General features: G+C 31.8%; 1 protein-coding gene and 1 long non-coding RNA gene across 5 annotated transcripts in view; one reads left to right on the plus strand and one right to left on the minus strand.

Annotated features, from left to right (window-relative positions):
• Positions 1-780: 780 nt before the first annotated feature.
• LOC112680609 lies at positions 781-10,931 on the minus strand. Of its 3 annotated transcripts, XR_003148322.1 has the most exons (9): positions 4,575-10,931; positions 4,411-4,515; positions 3,984-4,122; positions 3,676-3,921; positions 3,491-3,606; positions 3,274-3,409; positions 3,074-3,210; positions 2,854-2,988; positions 781-2,795 (listed from the first exon to the last, which is right to left on the minus strand). It is a non-coding gene; the product is annotated as an uncharacterized LOC112680609 (long non-coding RNA). The 3 variants fall into 3 exon arrangements; XR_003148323.1 differs by having other exon boundaries at positions 781-2,803; positions 4,411-10,931; XR_003148321.1 differs by having other exon boundaries at positions 4,411-10,930.
• Positions 10,932-11,983: 1,052 nt separating this feature from the next.
• Positions 11,984-19,016, plus strand: part of LOC112680610 (paired mesoderm homeobox protein 2-like) — a 32,385-nt gene continuing 25,352 nt past the window's right edge. For both annotated transcript variants that reach the window (XM_025550767.1, XM_025550768.1), the window contains exon 1: positions 11,984-13,123. In XM_025550767.1, coding sequence (XP_025406552.1) covers positions 12,934-13,123 — 190 coding nt within the window. In that variant the 5' untranslated portion in view covers positions 11,984-12,933. The remainder of the gene's footprint in view (positions 13,124-19,016) is intronic.

Consider the following 19,016-nt stretch of genomic DNA (forward strand, 5'->3'; position numbering starts at 1 on the left):
CGCTGATTTGCGATAAATACACTGATTCAATTCATTCAATTCACTAAAAAGAGTCGACTCACTCATGAACTGCACATCTCTATTATAATATATATAATATTAATTAAATTGATTTTGTGAAGACAAAACCATTATATCGATAGTGGTTCGACTGCAATGACTTAAATAATATTTTATATTTATACTAAAATCAATTTATTTCCGAAAAAAAGATACCGTGCAACAACGGTCCAAATATTTTTCAGACTGCTGTACCGCAATAAGGATTCCTTTAATGTTAAGACATGATTAAATATATTTAAATTGTATACAGTTAAATTAATTAAATAGCAATATCATATAACATTTTAAAATATGAACATTGAACATAAAGTCAGGAGGCCCAAACCAGCAGGGGGCCCAGTCAGCGAACGCGGACCTGCGGTCTGGGCCGGTCCGACCCTGATTATAAACATGCTTAGTGACTTACAAATCCGTTTCATAACATTGATAATAAAAATATAAAGTTTAATGAAGCATGTTTTGCATGTTTTGTGTGAAATGGCATATTTGGTCATTCAATTGACTTGATTCAACAAGACTTGGTTGACTGACTATATTTATAAATTGCATACTTTATTGAATATTGAATTATTTTTTACACTAAAGAAAACAAATTTTCGTTTATTTATTAAAATTAAAAATTACAATTTGAAATAAAGTACACTGTAAATTATTATTATAATACTGAATATAAAAATATACAAAATATAACAATAAATATTTGTATTAATTTTCATCACTTGCACTTGAACTATTTTTTTTTCAAATCATTTGTTCATTGTGCTGCAATAAGTAATTGTAATACTTCTTGAGAGAAAAATAAATTTTTTTAGGTGGTAACATTCTTAGGCTAGAAATGACTGGATCAGATGACACTAATGTAATAAAACCATGTAATAGGACTTCATTTGTTTCAACCCTAGAACATTTTCTACAATAATTTTCGCGAATATTTTTTAGGTTTTTATTGCGTGCTTCTTGTGCTTCTTCGGACATTTGGCCAATGGAAAGTAAAGCAGTAGAAATAACTAATGAGTCATGTAATAATATTTTATGTACTGAGGATGGCATATAGTACCAAAGATATTCTTTTACTAACAATTTAGCTGTTTCAATTGCGTATTTACTGAATGATTCTTCATTTATTGCATAACCAGATGACAATCTTTAAGACTTTAAGAATCATTTTAAGAATTGTTGCACAATTTTTAATAATGATTTCTTTTATTCCTGTTTTTCAGCTGCTTTTTGAAGGTTATCAAAAAATCTTCGAGAAGTGTTCCCATCATTAGATGTTCCTTCATCTCCTGATCTTACATAATCTATTTTTAACCCCATAATGATTTTAAATTTTTCTTGAATTTTTTTTTCCTAGATAAAAATTTGTCTTTATCTTCACCCCTTAGTTGCCACTTTTTTATATCCAGACAGTAAGAAATGTGTAAAAAATATTCAAAAAACCAAATCCAAGCATGTAGAGTTGAAAGGCTAAAAAGTTATGTTGGGTCTATCTCCTTATTTATAACTTTTTCGATTTGATTCATTTCTACTGGTGTAGTCTTACAAATATAACGTTTTTGTGCTGAAGTAATGGTTATAATTGCATTACAAACTTTTCCATCGACCATTATAAGTTGCATGTCAAGTGAAATATCTATATAATAGTTATTTATTGATAATTTGATCAGTTTTAATTCTTTAATTTGATTTTGGATGTATTTTTTTTCTTTTAAATTTATTTCTTTTGTTTCTTTTTTAAACTGAAATCGTATTGGTCGAAAATACCTTGTACAATATGGCTGAGGATTTTTCCATATAATTTGTGTGAATGGGATATACTGACAAATAACTGAATAGGTACTAATGACATTAAAAGTACTTGTGAGTCACTAAAATCTTCGTTGTATTTTAGCTTATATTCACTATGACCTGTACTGCGATCAAAACCCCATTTCGTAATCAAAGTCATTGAAGTAATATTCTCGGTAGAAAAACCATCAACTACACTCCACTGACATTTTATTATACGAAAAGCCGTGTGATCAAGGAGTTCTTGCAGATAAATTTCAGCAAGAGATTCAGTAATTATAAACGCTTCTTTGGGAGGATAGCACCGTGTTTTTGCTTCTCTTATTAAGTTGTAAGGTTGGTAAGTTTTTATCTGAATTGTTTTCTTAAGCATTTAATCTAATAAGTTGACTCTGATGTTTAGTTAATTTAGCATTTAGTAATGACAATGCTTTATCTTCGTTCATTCGAGTGGCAGACATATTTTTATTTTTATTTTCCCAACATTTTATTATTTTAGATGCCCTTGTAGGAGTAGTATTAATTGATTCATTCAATCTAAATAATTTTTAATGCTGAAAGAACAAATGGGAATAGCTCTGAAAAATAATTTACCGAATCATAGGGTTGAATCCAGAGTGTGGCACAAAGTCGTTTCAATTGTTTTATGCTAGGTTCATTGTAAAAATTTTCAATTACATGTACAAGAATACAATTCCTTTTGGGGGTGTTAAAAAATGTGTACGCTTTTTCAATGAGTTCTAAACAATTTCTGATAGGTTTTATTCCACTTCCTGTTGAAGCTGCCAAATTCAACAAATGTGCAGCAAAGTGCACATACAAAACTTTGGGTTATTTAGACCGTACAAGAGTTTGAACTCCTTTAAATTGGCAAGTCATATAACTGGCCCCATCGTAGCCCTGGCCATATGAATAATTACAATCTAGACCGCATCTATTTAAACCTAAAAAACTAATACACATAAAATAAACTAAATAAGTTAATTATTAATTAAAAATTACCATTTAATATTGAATTTGCCAAGACATCAACGGTCAAACTTTTAATTTCAAAGAACTGTAAAAAGTCCTCATTTAGCATATTTTGTTAATCAATATAACGAACACGTATAGAGAGCTGCTCTTTTGTCGATATATCTATTGTTTCATTGGCGAGAACCGAGAAAGATTTTGATTTGTTAACTTAATTTACTATTTTTCGTAGTAATATAATATTGCACACCTGGATTATTTCGTTTTGAATGACTGGACTATTGTACTTATTACGTTTACCAAAACCTTCCAGAACAGTATGTAGAAAGTCGTCTCTTTTGGCTCTATACTTCAATATGGCACGAAAATGACCTTGTCTTATATCATCTAAAAATTCAAAATACTATAAGAGCTGGTTACTAAGTTACTTTGCTCCAAATTTTTACTTACCATCAACATTGATTGGACCAACATCTTTACGGTGATTAGAGATATCTTAAAGCCAATTCTTCTTTACCACATAATATAATGCATTCAATAATTGTTTTAATTCTTTTTCTATTTTCTTCTATTTATAGTAGGTATTCTAAAATAACATTAAATTAATAAATATATATAATTTAAACAGATATAACTACTATTACATAAAACTAATATTTTAAATTACCTATTTTTATCTATTCGTTAAATTATAGGTTCCTTTTTTTCCATTATTTTCAAAAATTGCTCAGAATCTAGTACAGAAGAAGTATGATATTTTAAACTGGAATTAACTCTATATACCTGAAATATTTGTAATTGAAGTTAAAACAAAAAATAAAAATGTTATGATAATATGAATTAATGATAAACCTATTTGCTTTCTTCCAGTTAGTGAATGCGACAGTAACAAGATTCTCTAAAGGTTAATTTCCAATCCCACTATTTCTTGTAAACAGGATACAGTATTTACAAAAAGTACCATTTTTTACATTTGAATATGCCAGCCAATTTAACTCTTTCAGCCATTTTTGTTGAAACCGTAAGCCACGTTTCTTATTTTTTTTCGAGTAATGGGAATTTGTAAAAATCATCTGGTACACACAAATCCGTAAGCACCTAAACAAGGTTAAATGTAATGTATTAGTGAAAACTCAAAATAGATTTAAATAATTACAGACTTCTCTAAATTTGCTTCAAGAATGAACTTAAAAGCTTTTTATCATCTTCTGTCAATACTACTCTATCTTCTATAAATCCAATATCATTATTGGGACTGGCTAGTGTTTTTTCATTTTTACTTCCACAACCAAAATCAACCTTAATTAATAATTTAAATGTAATAAATAGAATGCTTGCATGCAACATCTAAATATAAATTAAAAGCTTATAAAGAAAAAAATTGTAGAACATGTTTCCTACTACTAAGAATATTTTGAATAAAAAAATAATAAATTCAACTATGAAAATATATTATTCAATGAGTGCATTATCTAATTATTTAACATTTGTTAAATTTAATTAAAATAACTAGGTTTCATTATTTTCATTAAAAATACTACAGTGGCATTAAATAACAGCAATCAAGAAAATAAACCACATACTTACTTTACTCGATTGTAAATTAAGATCAAATAGTCGAATATTACTGTCTCTATCTGAAGAGACTTTTTGACTATCAACAATTATTCCATCCACCGTAGTGGTAGCAATCTTAACAAATAAAAAAATATTACAATGTATGCAATTAAAACGTAATAAATCAGACTTACCTCATTATTTTCATATGAACCTGTGCGTGCTTTTTATTTTTTGTAAAATATGATAATAAATTATTACTGCATGGTTTTTTTGATGCCATTGAGTTATAACTTTCGATTATTTAATTAAAATTTATTTATTTACTTCAAAAAAAGAATTAGATAGGTACATAAAAATAACAAGTGTGCAATGGCAATGCGGATATATTGTTACTCGGAGAGCGGGAAGGTGGAATGATGTACAAATGTGCAACCACGATAATGCGATGCTATTAGAAATAATATTTATTATAAAATTCACGATTTCCTATAGTCCGCTGTGTTGCTTTAGAAAGCAGTTTTGTGCACGGCAAATTTTGTAAATATTTAGTATAGCAATGTGCTATTTTTATTATATGGTAGGTACAAGCGGGTTTTACTCGAATTCTGAATATGGTTCTATTTTAATTTTGTGTAGTTATTGTTGTGTAATGTCTCTCACATGTTGTCAGTCACAGCCCACAGGATAACGAAATTATAAATAACAACAGTTGTGCAGTTTTTACTTTATAAATGGAAAAAAAGGGTAAGGGAAGGGATATATCCCCCATATCCCCTCCTATAAATACGTCACTGGTGCAGCGTGTAAAATTTTTCCAATAAATTACGTCTACCAAAACCGTAATGAATAAAAATTTGCCATTCAAGAAACAAATTAAGAAAGATTCTAAAATAGCGTATCACTTGCCACTACCTATTGTACAAACTTTCAAGAAGTTATGTAAGGAAACAAATATTTTAAATCTCAATCACGAGTTGTACATTCTAGTCAGATCAATCCCAAATGTTGCGAAATAAGTTTGGCAAATTTTGATAGACGTTCACGAAAGCTTTGTTAAGGTACAAAAATAAAAATTCTTTATATTCTTTAATTGAGTTTCTAGAATCTTCAGATTGAATCGCACAAATTATGGAACGCAAACAGAGTTCCAAGATGAAACCGATGCTGAAAAAAAAAATGAAGTCGTCACAAACAAGCAAAATAATAACCAAGATCATTCACCGTACGACAATGGTGAACACACTATCCATGATAGTGCTATTCTAACATGTTCAAGCAATTCGGACCCAATGTATGAACAATACACGGTATTTCCGATTCAATCAGGTCGTACCATGAATTCGGCCACCAAATTGTATCAACAAAAGAAAGTTCACGATACTCCTATGCCTTGGTATGAAAAAAAATTAAATATATTGTGTTTTCTTGATATTTATCCGAAAGGTGAAAATGGAATACACGAAGACAGATTCCAATCTATTCGTGATTGCGATTGCCTAAAAGCGAGAGTTACATCTAAACATCCGAGATATAGAAAAAATTCGCAACATCTGTTTCATATGATGAATAACGCTACCATGCGTCAAGAAAATGGTGGAGCTTATCACACGCTAAACTTAACTAAAGGTAACCAAAAGTTTACAAAATAAATCTATCTTTAAAAGATAGCAAACGGAGATTTTGATGATGGAGAAAATCAGATAAACAACGTCTTTAGCAGAGTAAGAAATACCAAAGAATATTAGAAAAAGCCTACGTGTGATTTGAACGCCATGATTAAAGAATATGGACCGGCAATTTATGCGACTGAAAGTGAACCAGTAAAATATTTTACAGAAATATACGAAAACTGGCTCATTGAAACAATAATAATAATAATTATAATAATTGGCCAATACTCGTTATCATACAATTATTATATGGCCACCCACTAACACACCTTACACAACTGGATAGAGAGGTATGCAATTACTGAATGATTGGAGGGAATTCCAAAGTGTTTTCATCCATTGGCATTATAGATGATGAAGTGGTCGCACATTTATTTAAAATGGTTATAATATTTAATGAGGAAAATCAAATACGGATCCTCATCTACTTTTGACCGTTACACTTTGTTTGTTACCTTCAGCCCTGGAAAGTGGAATGACCCAGAACTGATTCAGTACATTCGAGATGTCAACCCTGATATTAAGTCAAAAATGAGCATCAATGAAATATTGGCTTTAGATCCAGTATCAGTCGCTAGGTATTTGGATAATCAGTTCGAGGTCATTTTAAAGTGCATTTATTCCGATAATGATCCGCTTGGTGGAAAGTGTTTACACCACTTTTGGAGACATGAATATCAACAGAGAGGAATGTGTCATTTCCATATGCTAGTTTGGATTGAAAGTGCTCCAATACTCGGTGTTTTATCTGAGGAAGAAGTAGCCCAGTTTATTATGAGGGGTTCCTCATGTGTATTACCTGATAAAAATACGTCACCCACGCTTTACGATTTCAGCGTTATAAGCACAATTCGTACTGCACGAGAAATAAGAAAACTGAAAGGGAGTTCATCAAAGTCTGTCGTTTAGGGTTCGACAGGCCAGTTACAGAAGAATTTATTTTGAGAAACGTTCAAACTTCTATTGTTGGCAGGCGAAACTTGAAAGCAAAAACTAGGCTTTATGATCTGCCACGCAAATTCACTGAATCAAATATTAATGATTATGTCCCCATACTTATGAATCATAAGTTATGATGTTGTGGAATGGAAACACGGATATTCAATTTGTGAGCAATCATTCGATGGCATTAGTCACATACATCCTCAAATATATTTTAAAAAATGAGAAAGCATTGGAACAGAATATTTCGGAACGCGCTCTTGCTAATGAGGGTTTTACCAAGAAGCTGTGGAGCTTTGCTATGAGAACACTCTATAACAAAGAATGTGGTGTAATCGAAGCAGCATGTATGCTTCATGTTTATGCTGCAGATGTATGCTTAATGATTTCGTTATACGACACTAATAATAACACAGTTTTAAAGTGGCCAAATGTTTTCATGATAAGAAATAAAAGAGTTCTTCCGATAAATCAAATACAAAAACTTCAAGAAGAATCGGAAGCCGTATTTTACAGTTAATTCATTGATGATCTTTATCCCAATAGACCGATCGAATTAACAGACATGTGCCTATATAAATTTGCACAGTGGTACGAATTGAAACCTAAAAAACCTAAAAGAGAAACCAGAAAATTTTTTGAAATTAGAAGTAGTTTCGCTAATAAAATTGTAACAAAATATTTAATCAAGCGAGCAAAACCATACGTTATCAGTCATTACATCTTCAAAGTAAAAACGCAGCCGGAGAACTTTTATTATTCTATACTATTGCTGAGATAGCAATGGATCTCGACGGACGAACTTTTAAATGATTGCAAGACGTACCAGGGTTCCTTTATGCTAAAAAAGGTAATTTACCAGACGTAGTTTCGTATTTCGAAAAAATAACAAACCAAGAGATAATTCTGAAACAAATGACTTAAAATATTGAAGATGAAGAGCAACAATAGCAAAACTCACAAGAATAAAATAATGACATTTTTGAGAATTTGAGTTGTGTGCCCGAAGAAGTCGAGAATGCCATGGATGATTTTCAGGGAAACAAAAAACAAGAAGCTGAAGTCAATTTTGATTAGCGAAAAGGAGTATAATCCATGAATGAGGATCAACGAAGGGTTTTTAATTCAGTCTTTCAATCAGTTAAGAATGGTAACAAATTATGTTGAAAGTTCGTTAATGGCGAAGCTGGCACAGGAAAAATTTACGTCATAAAATGTTTAGTTCACGCTAATCATCAGGAACTCAAAATATATGTCGCAATTCTAGCCCCAACGGGCATAGCTACTTTCAATGTAAGAGGTTTAACCATGCACCGATTTTTGCAACTACTCATTGAACATATAAGAGGCACGCCTTAATACTATCCATTTTCTGACACAGCGCTAGATGCAATTAGAAAAGCTCTTAAAAATGTAGCTATGGTGATTCTCGATGAAATATCTATGGTTTCAAATGTCAATTTTTATACATGCATTTGAGATTAGTTTAAATATTCAATTAATTTAACGACGAAGATGGCTGGTTGGGAAAAATGCATTTGTTGGTTTATGGCGATTTACTGCAACTACCACCTATTAGTGATGGTCCCGTTTTCGTGCCTGTTTCAACCGAAACTTTGAATAAATTTACAGTCCATTGCTCCAGTAGATTTTTGGTCTCTACTGAACTACGATAAATCAAGAATAAATATGCGTCAAAAAGATAATGACACTTACAAAACAATTCTTGCCAATTAGCGGGTAGGCACTATAAGTGATACGAAAAATTTAAAAACACAAATGATTAATTTAAATTCCCATAACCTAGGTGAAAGATTATACAAACTCTGTGTTTATGTGGAAGCTCTTGGTGATGCTGTTTGCATAATGCTTACGAAAGATATGTGCGATACATTGAACGAGGCTATGTTAGCCAGAAATAACGAGCCGGAAATCAAGCTGCTCGCCAATAATAAAATAAACACTAAGAACCCACAACAACGGCAGTATACTAAAAAAAAAATTGGAAAAAACGAAGACTCGTCTGTCACAGCGGGTTTGCCTAAGAAAATAACGATTAAAATAAATGCTAGAATCATGAAATCCATGGGATTGAACAGGTAAAGGTTACTTTTGAAATATCAAATGACGTTTATGTCAATAAAAAACAGTTTCCTTTGATCTTGAGCTATGCTATAACTGTACACAAAAGTCAAGGCATTAGTTTAAAGAATGTGATCATTGACGCAGGGGCCCATCCTTTTTTGAAGGGACAAATATATGTAGCCCTATCTAGAGTAATTTCTTTGACTGGCCTACACCTGATCAATTATGATACTTTTAAAGTTGTTGCAGTTACATTATTAATTTTACAATACAACTCCTTGAGACAAAAATTTAGACCTGACTTGGTAGGTTATTATCTTCCCGCCATAAATTGCCGTGATCTCATAGCCATGCTGAACAGGTTTGGACTATTCTTAGAGAAGTTTTAGGAGTTCAAAAAAATAACGATCCAGAATAATATATCCAATCTTAGAAGGTTTCCAGATGACGGCTTCAGCTCATTTGCAGCAGTTAAATTCCTCTAACTATTATCGAATTCATCATTGAGAAATGAAATAAAAAAACTTCCACCAGATCATATCTTAAATATGATGATCGATAATTATGAGGCAAACAGGCTGCAAGATTTACGAGAATTTATGCTTTTTGTCGAACATGAAATACTTTTGCTACAAATAATAACATAACAATACCCAACTTTTTACATTCAATTTTAAATAAAAGTAATCAGATCAATGATGTCGTTACGTTTAAGGGTGTTTATATTAAAACTGGTACTGTGTGTTCCTGTAAAAATGTCCAAGAATTTCAGACAAATATTTTGCAAGTATCCATAAAAAATGATCCGAAAAAAACATATGAGTTAAATACGCTTATGGATTTCCAGCATTCAATTAAAAAAACCTGGACTAGATGTTTAAGCGATTCATTGAACGTTCAAGTCGATCCAAAAATTACAAACAAAATTTTGATAGTTCAATTACAGTTGGAAATATCCGATAATAGCAACCCTGAGGATTATATATTCTGTAATTACAATATAAAGGCTTTACCAACATCTGTACTAAAAATTAACAATCACTTCTATAAGCTACACAGTTGCGTTTTCTATGAAAATAATCTTAAATCTGGCAGATACAGCATCATGATCAGGGAAAACAAGACCAACTGGATATATATAAACAACCAAAGCACGAAACATATGCAAGTTACCTCAGAATTAAAAAAACGCTCACATTTTGATATTTGAATCAAAAGAATTACATTGTCCCGAGATGTCACTATAAAACGTGCTTCGGAAAAATAATTGAAATCCACAAAAAAGTACTTCGGAGAAGTAAAAAAGGCTTTCTGTGCGTAAGTTAAAGCGATTGTGAGAAAAGATAGAATTTTGATGTTAATAAATAAATGAAATCAATCTCAAAATCCTGTGCCAAAAAAGCCCATGGTTGAAAAATTAGAATTTGGAGCTTAATAAAAAAAAAGTAATCAATACCCGAATTCTGTGCTGAAAAGGCATATTAATGAAAGATTTCCTGAATTTTGAGGTTAATAAAGAAATGAAATCAATATCAAAATTCTGTGCCTCAACTTGAAAAAATATCAATTCACAAAAATTTTAAGTTGTTTAACTGTACAAACATTGGAAAAAAAAATTAGCGTAGAATGATGTATATTAATGATAATAAATCAGAGTTTAAAAGTTAATCTGTTTGATTCAAATTTTTGTTGGCAATTTATTGTTTGCGCCATCCTGTGCTATTTTTTTTTTTTGATTTTTTATTGATTTCTTCGCTCCAAATTCTACTTTTTCAACCATGGGCCTTTTTGGCACAAAATGTTCAGATTGATTTCACTTATTTATTGACATCAAAATTCTATCTCTTCTCACAATCGCTTCAACTTATGCACAGAAAGCCTTTTTTACTTCTCCGAAGTACTTTTTTGTAGATAATGTATATAATGTAATAATTTATAAAATATTTTTGTTTACAAATAAATAAATAATTTATAACTCAAATGTATTATGTTTTTAATGTCTTTGTATTAAATGATAAATATATCTGTTCATTTTAATTTTTTTTTTTTAGTTATAATTTACATAAACAATTTATGCAATTATCATTTTCATTTAATGGACAAAAGTATTATTTTTTTTTAAAAACTGCACATATATTTCAATTTTAAACTGTCTCTAAGTATATTTAGAAATTGGCATAGCCACGAAAATATTATAGTATACAATTCTAATACTTAATAGCAGTTGCGGAACTAGAGCTAAATATTTGGGAAGAGAGCTAAGTCTTTCCTAGTAATTATACGTAATTATACGATGCGGTTTGTTAAAATACATTAAATTGAATAGAGTACAACACATAAATGTCGCACCGTAAAATTAATGCACGAAATTTCAGAAACTGTCGCGTTCATAGTGTTGAGCATTATCTAGTTAAATTATTTAAATAAATTATCTAGATAAATAATTAATTATCTTTTATCTTATTTAGATTTTCATGTGTCAGATGTAATACAAGGCTAAGTATCACATCAACAAAAAATTGTTTTTTTTTTTAATTTTCATAAACAAAAATAACTAATAAGTACGTAAATATTATCTTAATATTTAGGTAATAATTACCTTTGTTTTGTATTATACGAGTATTTATCAATATTCTGTTAAATTGTATTTCATTTTTTTTTTATTTTGCTTAATTTTGTTAGTTCTATAAAATTTTTAAAATTGTTTATTATTAATACTATTATTTATAAATGTAATTTCCAAAGGATAAGCAAGAGAAAAATTTTAATTTAAACGTATGTATTGTTATTAATTTCATGTAAAGAATTATTCATTTATAAGTCCAAAGTATTGACTAAATAATGTAAAAGAAGAAGAAAAAAAAATTAACAAAATTAAAATGATCATTTATTCACTATATTTGTATACATGAAAATATTAACCATATCTTGGCGATGAATCCTTAAAGATACACGAATAACAATGTAGGTTATTGACAACGTATCATTCAAAATATAATTGATAAATTTGAAATTCTAAGTCCAAAATATTTTTTGACATCATTTTTGGATTCAGCGACCTTAAATTAGTTGAAAAACATCTACTTAAAAATTTTCATTCTACTATTTTAATGCTTGCCATTAAAAAAAAAAAAAAGATGTTTGGTCCGTTCAAATCTTCTTCACCCGGGTCTATGTACTCTCGGTCCGTCCCTGAATAGAAGCTGTGTATTAAGTACCTATTCGCGGTAGTTAATAATCCGTTTGTTCGCGTAATAAAGGAAAAAAAATTATTTACGTATGCGCGTATCTTGAGCGTTCAACGGTTTTCCGGTGCAAGGCCGTCGAGAGTCAATCGCGATCAGGGTCGTAGTAAGTCTGGTTTAGTCGTCGTATGCTACAACGCGAGCCACGGGGCCGTGCGTTCGTTAATTTTTCAAACGGACTCCGTAATCGGTGAGGACACCCGCGGTTGGACTCCTTCCAAAAAGGCGGCCATCCCCTCGAACGGTAATACAGCACGCGCGCACGCACCCACGCCAGAAAGAGGCGGTCCCGTTTTTATTTTTACCGGTCCCTGCAGCAGAGCGCATTGTTCGTCCGTTGGGCCGTCCCGCGACCACGTCGTCGTCTCCCGCAGTCACTTCACACACTCGCCACCAGATGTCCGCGCGACACCCACCTCCCGTTAACCGGTGCCACAATCGCAGCACGTCCGATGAAGTCCTGATCCGCTGTGACATCGTGTTCTACGCGCGCGCCGAAAAACAATTCGAATCCGTTGCGAAATAGCGATATAGCAATATTTTCATCAACCGAGCGTAAAAGGTTCCAGAGCGGTCGTCAACCACTTACCAACCGTCGACGGTTGCCGATGCGTTTTCGCAGTTCATTCGTGCACATGGTCGGCGAACGGGCAGGAGCCGGGGACCTGTACGGCCGGCCCGAAGACGAGTACGTGTCCGAGAACACCAAGAGGTTCACGGTGGACTCGCTGCTGAGGACCCGAGGACCGGACGCAGCGGCCGTCGACGGACGCGACCCTATCGCGTCTCACGACCGAGGTGAGAATGCTATAATACAGGAGTATACGCGTAGGGGCATTGGATCTATGGGAGGAGATGCTTCAGGAGGTCGACCGACCAACGGTCAACGTTTGTTAACGGCATCGGCCTCTTGGCGACTTATTTTATTTATTAAGCGCGCCGGCTCTACAGGTTAAAGTTAACACTAAATCGGAGTAAATGTCCAGGTCGTCACTCTCCAAAATTGGTGTCCACTGGTTTAATTCTACGGTACAATGAGACATAGAGATCAACCCGAAGCGGACCGGAAACCGGGTCCGATCATATGCTTTTATATTCTTGGTTTAGATGTGTTCGGGCTTGGGAAGTTAATTTGTTCTTTTGATCACGTTAAAAATATTTTTTTCAATTTATTTTTAATTATTTATTAATAGCTTTTTATGTTCGTATTTCTTGAAATTACTTCATAAAATACGGTCATTTCACTCTTCATGTATTATCGGTTATTAATATTATTTTCCTCCGAGCAGGAAATTACAAAAATAAACGCCGATTACTGTTGAATATACAATATAATACGATATACAAATAATACTGTGAAATGTGAATGTCTAAAATTGTTTTATTTTATTTTGTTCGTTCATCGGAGAAGCATCGCTGCATCGGTATTCCATTGATTCATTCCACGAACATAAAATTGAGCATAAGAATTTAGTAATTACTAATAATAATACTAATATAAATTGTTATTTTAAGTAATATAAATTAGGCCAAATATTTAGGAAATCTACTTACTACCTAGAACCTACCACCCATGTCCTTACAACGCACGCTGTACAGTGCACATCTTCTAATGGTCTTAACATTGATTTCATTTTTTAGGTAGTTAATATTATAATTAGAGCAAGGTCCAAGGACTTTCATGTATTTTCATATTTTTCTAGTTAAAGGTATTGGAGATGATGATTTTCTGTCTTCGTCTAACACACGCGTAACATAGAATTTAAACATGTTTTTTATCAAACGTACCGATTGATAGTGAAGTGAAAAGAACTTTGAAAACAGATTTTAATTTATCGTCAAGTCTTCTTGAGGAGAAACGATTGACCAACCTAAATTTCTACATGACTTCATTTTTCTAATAATATTTATAGTATTAAATTTATTAATTATAAAAGTAAATAAAGCGACTAGGAGTTTCTTTCTTTGTATCAATAATACGTAAAGAATATAAAGTTATTATACACAATTTTTATATTTGAATTTTGGTGTGCTAGAATCGATTTCATCTCACTATGCATATATGAACAAACAAGTTACATGTTACACTTCCTTCATTTCTTCTATTTAAAATATTATTAAGCAATAATAATTTTAGTAGTTTCCAGCGACAGGTATACGTCCACCCCGATGATATACATAATGTACCCAGCTCTATATTAATAAATTATGATAACACAGAATTTAGAATTTTTCTAATCGACGATACTCATACATGTTATATATGCAAACAAACCGACCACACCTTAAACTAATGCAAAAAAAAATTAAAAAATATAAATGTCAATAGCCATAGTTGTCAACAATGAAAAAATAACAGAAAAAAATACAATCTCAAATGATCAGGACGGTACTCAAGACTAATGCAAATTGATTCAAACACAGACTTAAATTTCAATCAAAATACTAATATCAGCTCAAACAGATTAAGTATACCAGTAAAACCCACATAAACACAGAATGAACAAATCAAAAGACCCCTTCCTTCATCAAATTGCCCTTAATCACCAACACGTTCATATCAAGCATATATGCATCAAAATAACGAAAAACCAAAACAATGATATACCCTGCTTAAAAAATTGGAAAAAAAGAAATTCACTCGAAAACATCCTCAACCAACCCAATATTATACTAAAATCGGCTGAAGATATATTCACCAACAACGATAAAATAAGTATAAACTTTGCACAATTTAACTACATTATAGAGAACTTCTCAAATAAAGCCATAAATATACACCCTTTTTGTAAAGCCAGTATAGACTTACACACTCTATCGTATATTATCGACCAAGTTAGATCTAAAATTACAGACCGATCTACAAAATCTAAACTAACCAAATTGGCAAATCTACTGTTTCAATCACATCCTCAAGAACACAATATAAACACATAAGACTAAAATTCAAGAAAACTCAAAACTCAACATATACTTAACCTCTTCATTACCTCTTTACTAAAATATCTACACCTTTCTAAACAGACTACAAGCTCAATTATACAATGGAACATAAACGATTTTCAAATACGCATTGTAGACATCAACCATATTCTATACAATTATCAAATAACAATCCTTAACTTTCAAAAAACTAATTTAAAGAACAATCACTCTGCACGAATTAAGAATTAAGAATTAAAAATTATAATAAAATAATGAGTGTAAATATATAGTTATTTTGGTTAGAGATGTGAGAAATAAATGCGGAAAATAACTATTAAACAACACACATTGACTAACATTACATACGAAAATTATAAAAGAGACTGGTAATATTTACAAGTAATGAGGCACTTAAATAAGCCATAGAATTTTCCAGAGGCGGCGATGGGTGGCGTTCGCTAGAGTATTTGAGAACATTCTCAAAACGCGGCGGCAACAATACGTCCCGCCGGCGCGATTGTTCGAGAATATTAGCGAATAATCACACGCGCTCAATACATCACCCCCCTGGAAAGTGAGTTGCTATGACTGAAAAAAATCGATAAAATGAACACAATGACCTGAGTGAGTTGTTAATGAAGGTCTGGTCGTGAAAGTGGCATTTCCTATAGACGAGTCAGGAAATTCTTCTATGGGTGGTTCTATTGAGAGGCGTTGATCTGAATGATTGGCCACGAAGTAGGCTGGTTTAAGACAATCAATTGACACAGATGACTTCTTGTTCTTAACCAAAATAATGAAAGTCTTATCATTACGGGATAGAACAGGATAAGGTCCAGTATAAGGTGGCTGAAGAGAAGTTAGAATCTGATCAGTTGGAAGCATGACATGAGTGCACGTTGCTAAATCTTGATGAATGAAAATACGGCTACTTGAGTGACGATGCTGGGACAGGACGAAGTTTGGAAATTAAATTTCAGAGATTCTCCACCAAGTCTGAGGGTCCAGGATAAACTTATTGTAGAGAGAAAAACTCACCTGGTACTCGCAATGTTTCTCCGTATACTAATTCTGCGACAGAAGATTTGAGATCAGTTTTCTAAGCAGTGCGTGAACCAAGGAGTATCAATGGTAATGCGTTTGACCTAGAAGAATCTTCATGGCACATAATGGCAGTTTTGAAAGTGCGATGCCAACGTTCAACGTTACCGTTTGACTGTGGGTGATAACTAGTTGTTTTAGACAAGTATATACCAAATAATTTAGCAATTGACTGGAAAATTTGAGATTCAAATTGTCGTCCCCTGTCCGTAGTGATTTGTAGTGGAATACCAAAACGCGCAATCCAGAAAAAACGAGTGTTTTAGTGACAGTTTCAGCAGAAATTTCTGGTAAAGTTATAACTTTCGGCCATCTGTACCGATCTATCGCAGTTGGATAGTATTTGAATCCCTTTGAGTAGGGAAGAGGACCAATTAAGTCGATATGTACATGTGCGAAACAGTAAAATTACCGAGTGACGCAGGAATATGTTAAAAGACTTAGCTTCTTTAACATTGTTGACAAGAATGAGACCATTCACGATAGTCTTTGTTAATTGACGGTCAAACAAAACATTGGGAAACCAATCGTCATGAAGTATTTGCTCCAGGATGACTGAGTCCGTAAATATTATTAAACACTTGATGTCTTAAAGTTGGTGTTAAGAACGAACGAGGATGATCCTTGCTTGTGTCATAATAAAGAGATTCATCATAACCAGGAATAGGAACTTTAAAAAGACGAAGAGCTGAACTGTTGTCTAGAAGATTTTTGTGAGTTTCGGATCGGTTTCTTGACTATGTGCCAGAGCTAAGAAGTCTAAGAAGGGGTTGAAACTGACTCGATGCATGACAATGAGTTAGCGACTACATTTTCTTTTCCGGAAACGTATCTAATATCTGTAGTAAACTAAGTAAATTAAATATAAATATTGTCTCTAGAACTCAACTCGCAGGCCATCACTATGATTTGGATTCCAAAGAAATTAATTCTAACAAGCCATTTCCTCTCCCGGCGCACAACAATTTAATATCCATCCCCTACAGGACAGCAAAATTATAATAAACAATAATATAATAATTCAATTCTAACAAATATGGCTAACAATTGCACACCAAACTCAACAAGATAAAACCGTCAATATCCCCATGGATATTGTTAAGTTATATCTCTACCCCGTAGGCAGGAAGTAATTCTAAACAGATTACGAATCGGCCACACTTGGTTTACACAGTTTTCTCATGTCTAGAACGGACCCTGACTAATGTCCCGCATGTGGAGTAACTTTCACAGTTAAACATTTAATTTGCAACTGCATCGAATTCAGAGAAACCAAAGACAGTTTGAAAATAGCCGACAACCTCCAGCAAGCACTAGCTCCTGATCCAGAAAATATCAACAAAATAATAAAAACTTTTTAAAATTAACCCACTTGTATAATTTAATCTAAATCAATTTAACTTAAAACTACTCTAATTGTAATCCTCCCTACACAATATTGTAAACAATTTCTGAAACAAAAACCAATAATCTTTGTTGTTATGGCTTAATAAAATAAAAATTAATTAAATATTTCAGAAATATTACACAGCAGTTATAAAATCCATTCAGAAGCAAATAAAATATTTATAATACCTTTTGCTAAAAAATACTAAAATGTTCTTACAACATAAGCTATTCAGAAATAACCTGATGTGCTATTGTATACTACTATTGTTTTGCGTCCATCTGCCATCTCCTATAGAATCGTTGTTCCATTCTCCAAACCACAAAGACATTTCATGTCATCGGGGATAATAGTTGCATCTAATAAAATAATAATTATTGACAAAATTAACATTTTACAAATTAAGTTTTAAATCATGGAGAATATAATTTAGACGTATCCTTTGTGACTATAATTTAACTTTCTTCTTTCAGTTGTTCAAAAACCATTTCAAGAAAAATATATTTATTAACTAAAATAAAATAACATTTTATTTTAAAACGTTGAATTTTTTTTTTATTTTGAAATCTTTAAACAAGAAATTTCGAATTAGTATTGATAATTTAAAATATTAATGTCAAATTTAATTTTATAATATATAAAATAGAAATGAATGAAATTCGAAATAAAATAATAGTATCAATTCAATACAATACCTAATAATTTAATTGTATAGAAATAAAAATGTATAATAATTAAAAAAGCCAAATAAAATTGTTTACTACCATTAATTTTAATACTATTTCATTAAAAATCATATTGAGTGGTTATTTAAATATTATTTGAGGGATATATGAAATAAAATTATTATTGCTTTTATTTTATTATCATTCAAATTTACATAATACTGGAAAAAAGTTATATTTAATATGCTTATATTTCATATTATTACAGTGATTGATATTTGAGTAACTGTATATTATGCAAGAATTTTTGATTTCACTTCTTAAAAAATATGCCACACCTGCATTTGTTGTCTCCATTTTATAAATGTACAACTTAGAAAATGAACATTCATTATCAGCTATTACGTGTAAGTTGTTGCAATGGCGTAATTGTGGGGGGCAAGGGGGGCAAGTGCCCCCTCTGACAATTTATTAAGAGATAAAGGTATAATTTTTCCTCCCAAATAATCCAACAGTACAAATAGCACCTTTTATTAATGAACACTTATGGGTATTATTTAAAAATATTGGTACCTAGTACCTGCTACCTACAATTTATGTTTATCTAAACCAT

Source organism: Sipha flava, unplaced genomic scaffold, assembly GCF_003268045.1.
Source record: "Sipha flava isolate LNK unplaced genomic scaffold, YSA_version1 178_pilon_pilon, whole genome shotgun sequence".
Taxonomy (NCBI): domain Eukaryota; kingdom Metazoa; phylum Arthropoda; class Insecta; order Hemiptera; family Aphididae; genus Sipha; species Sipha flava.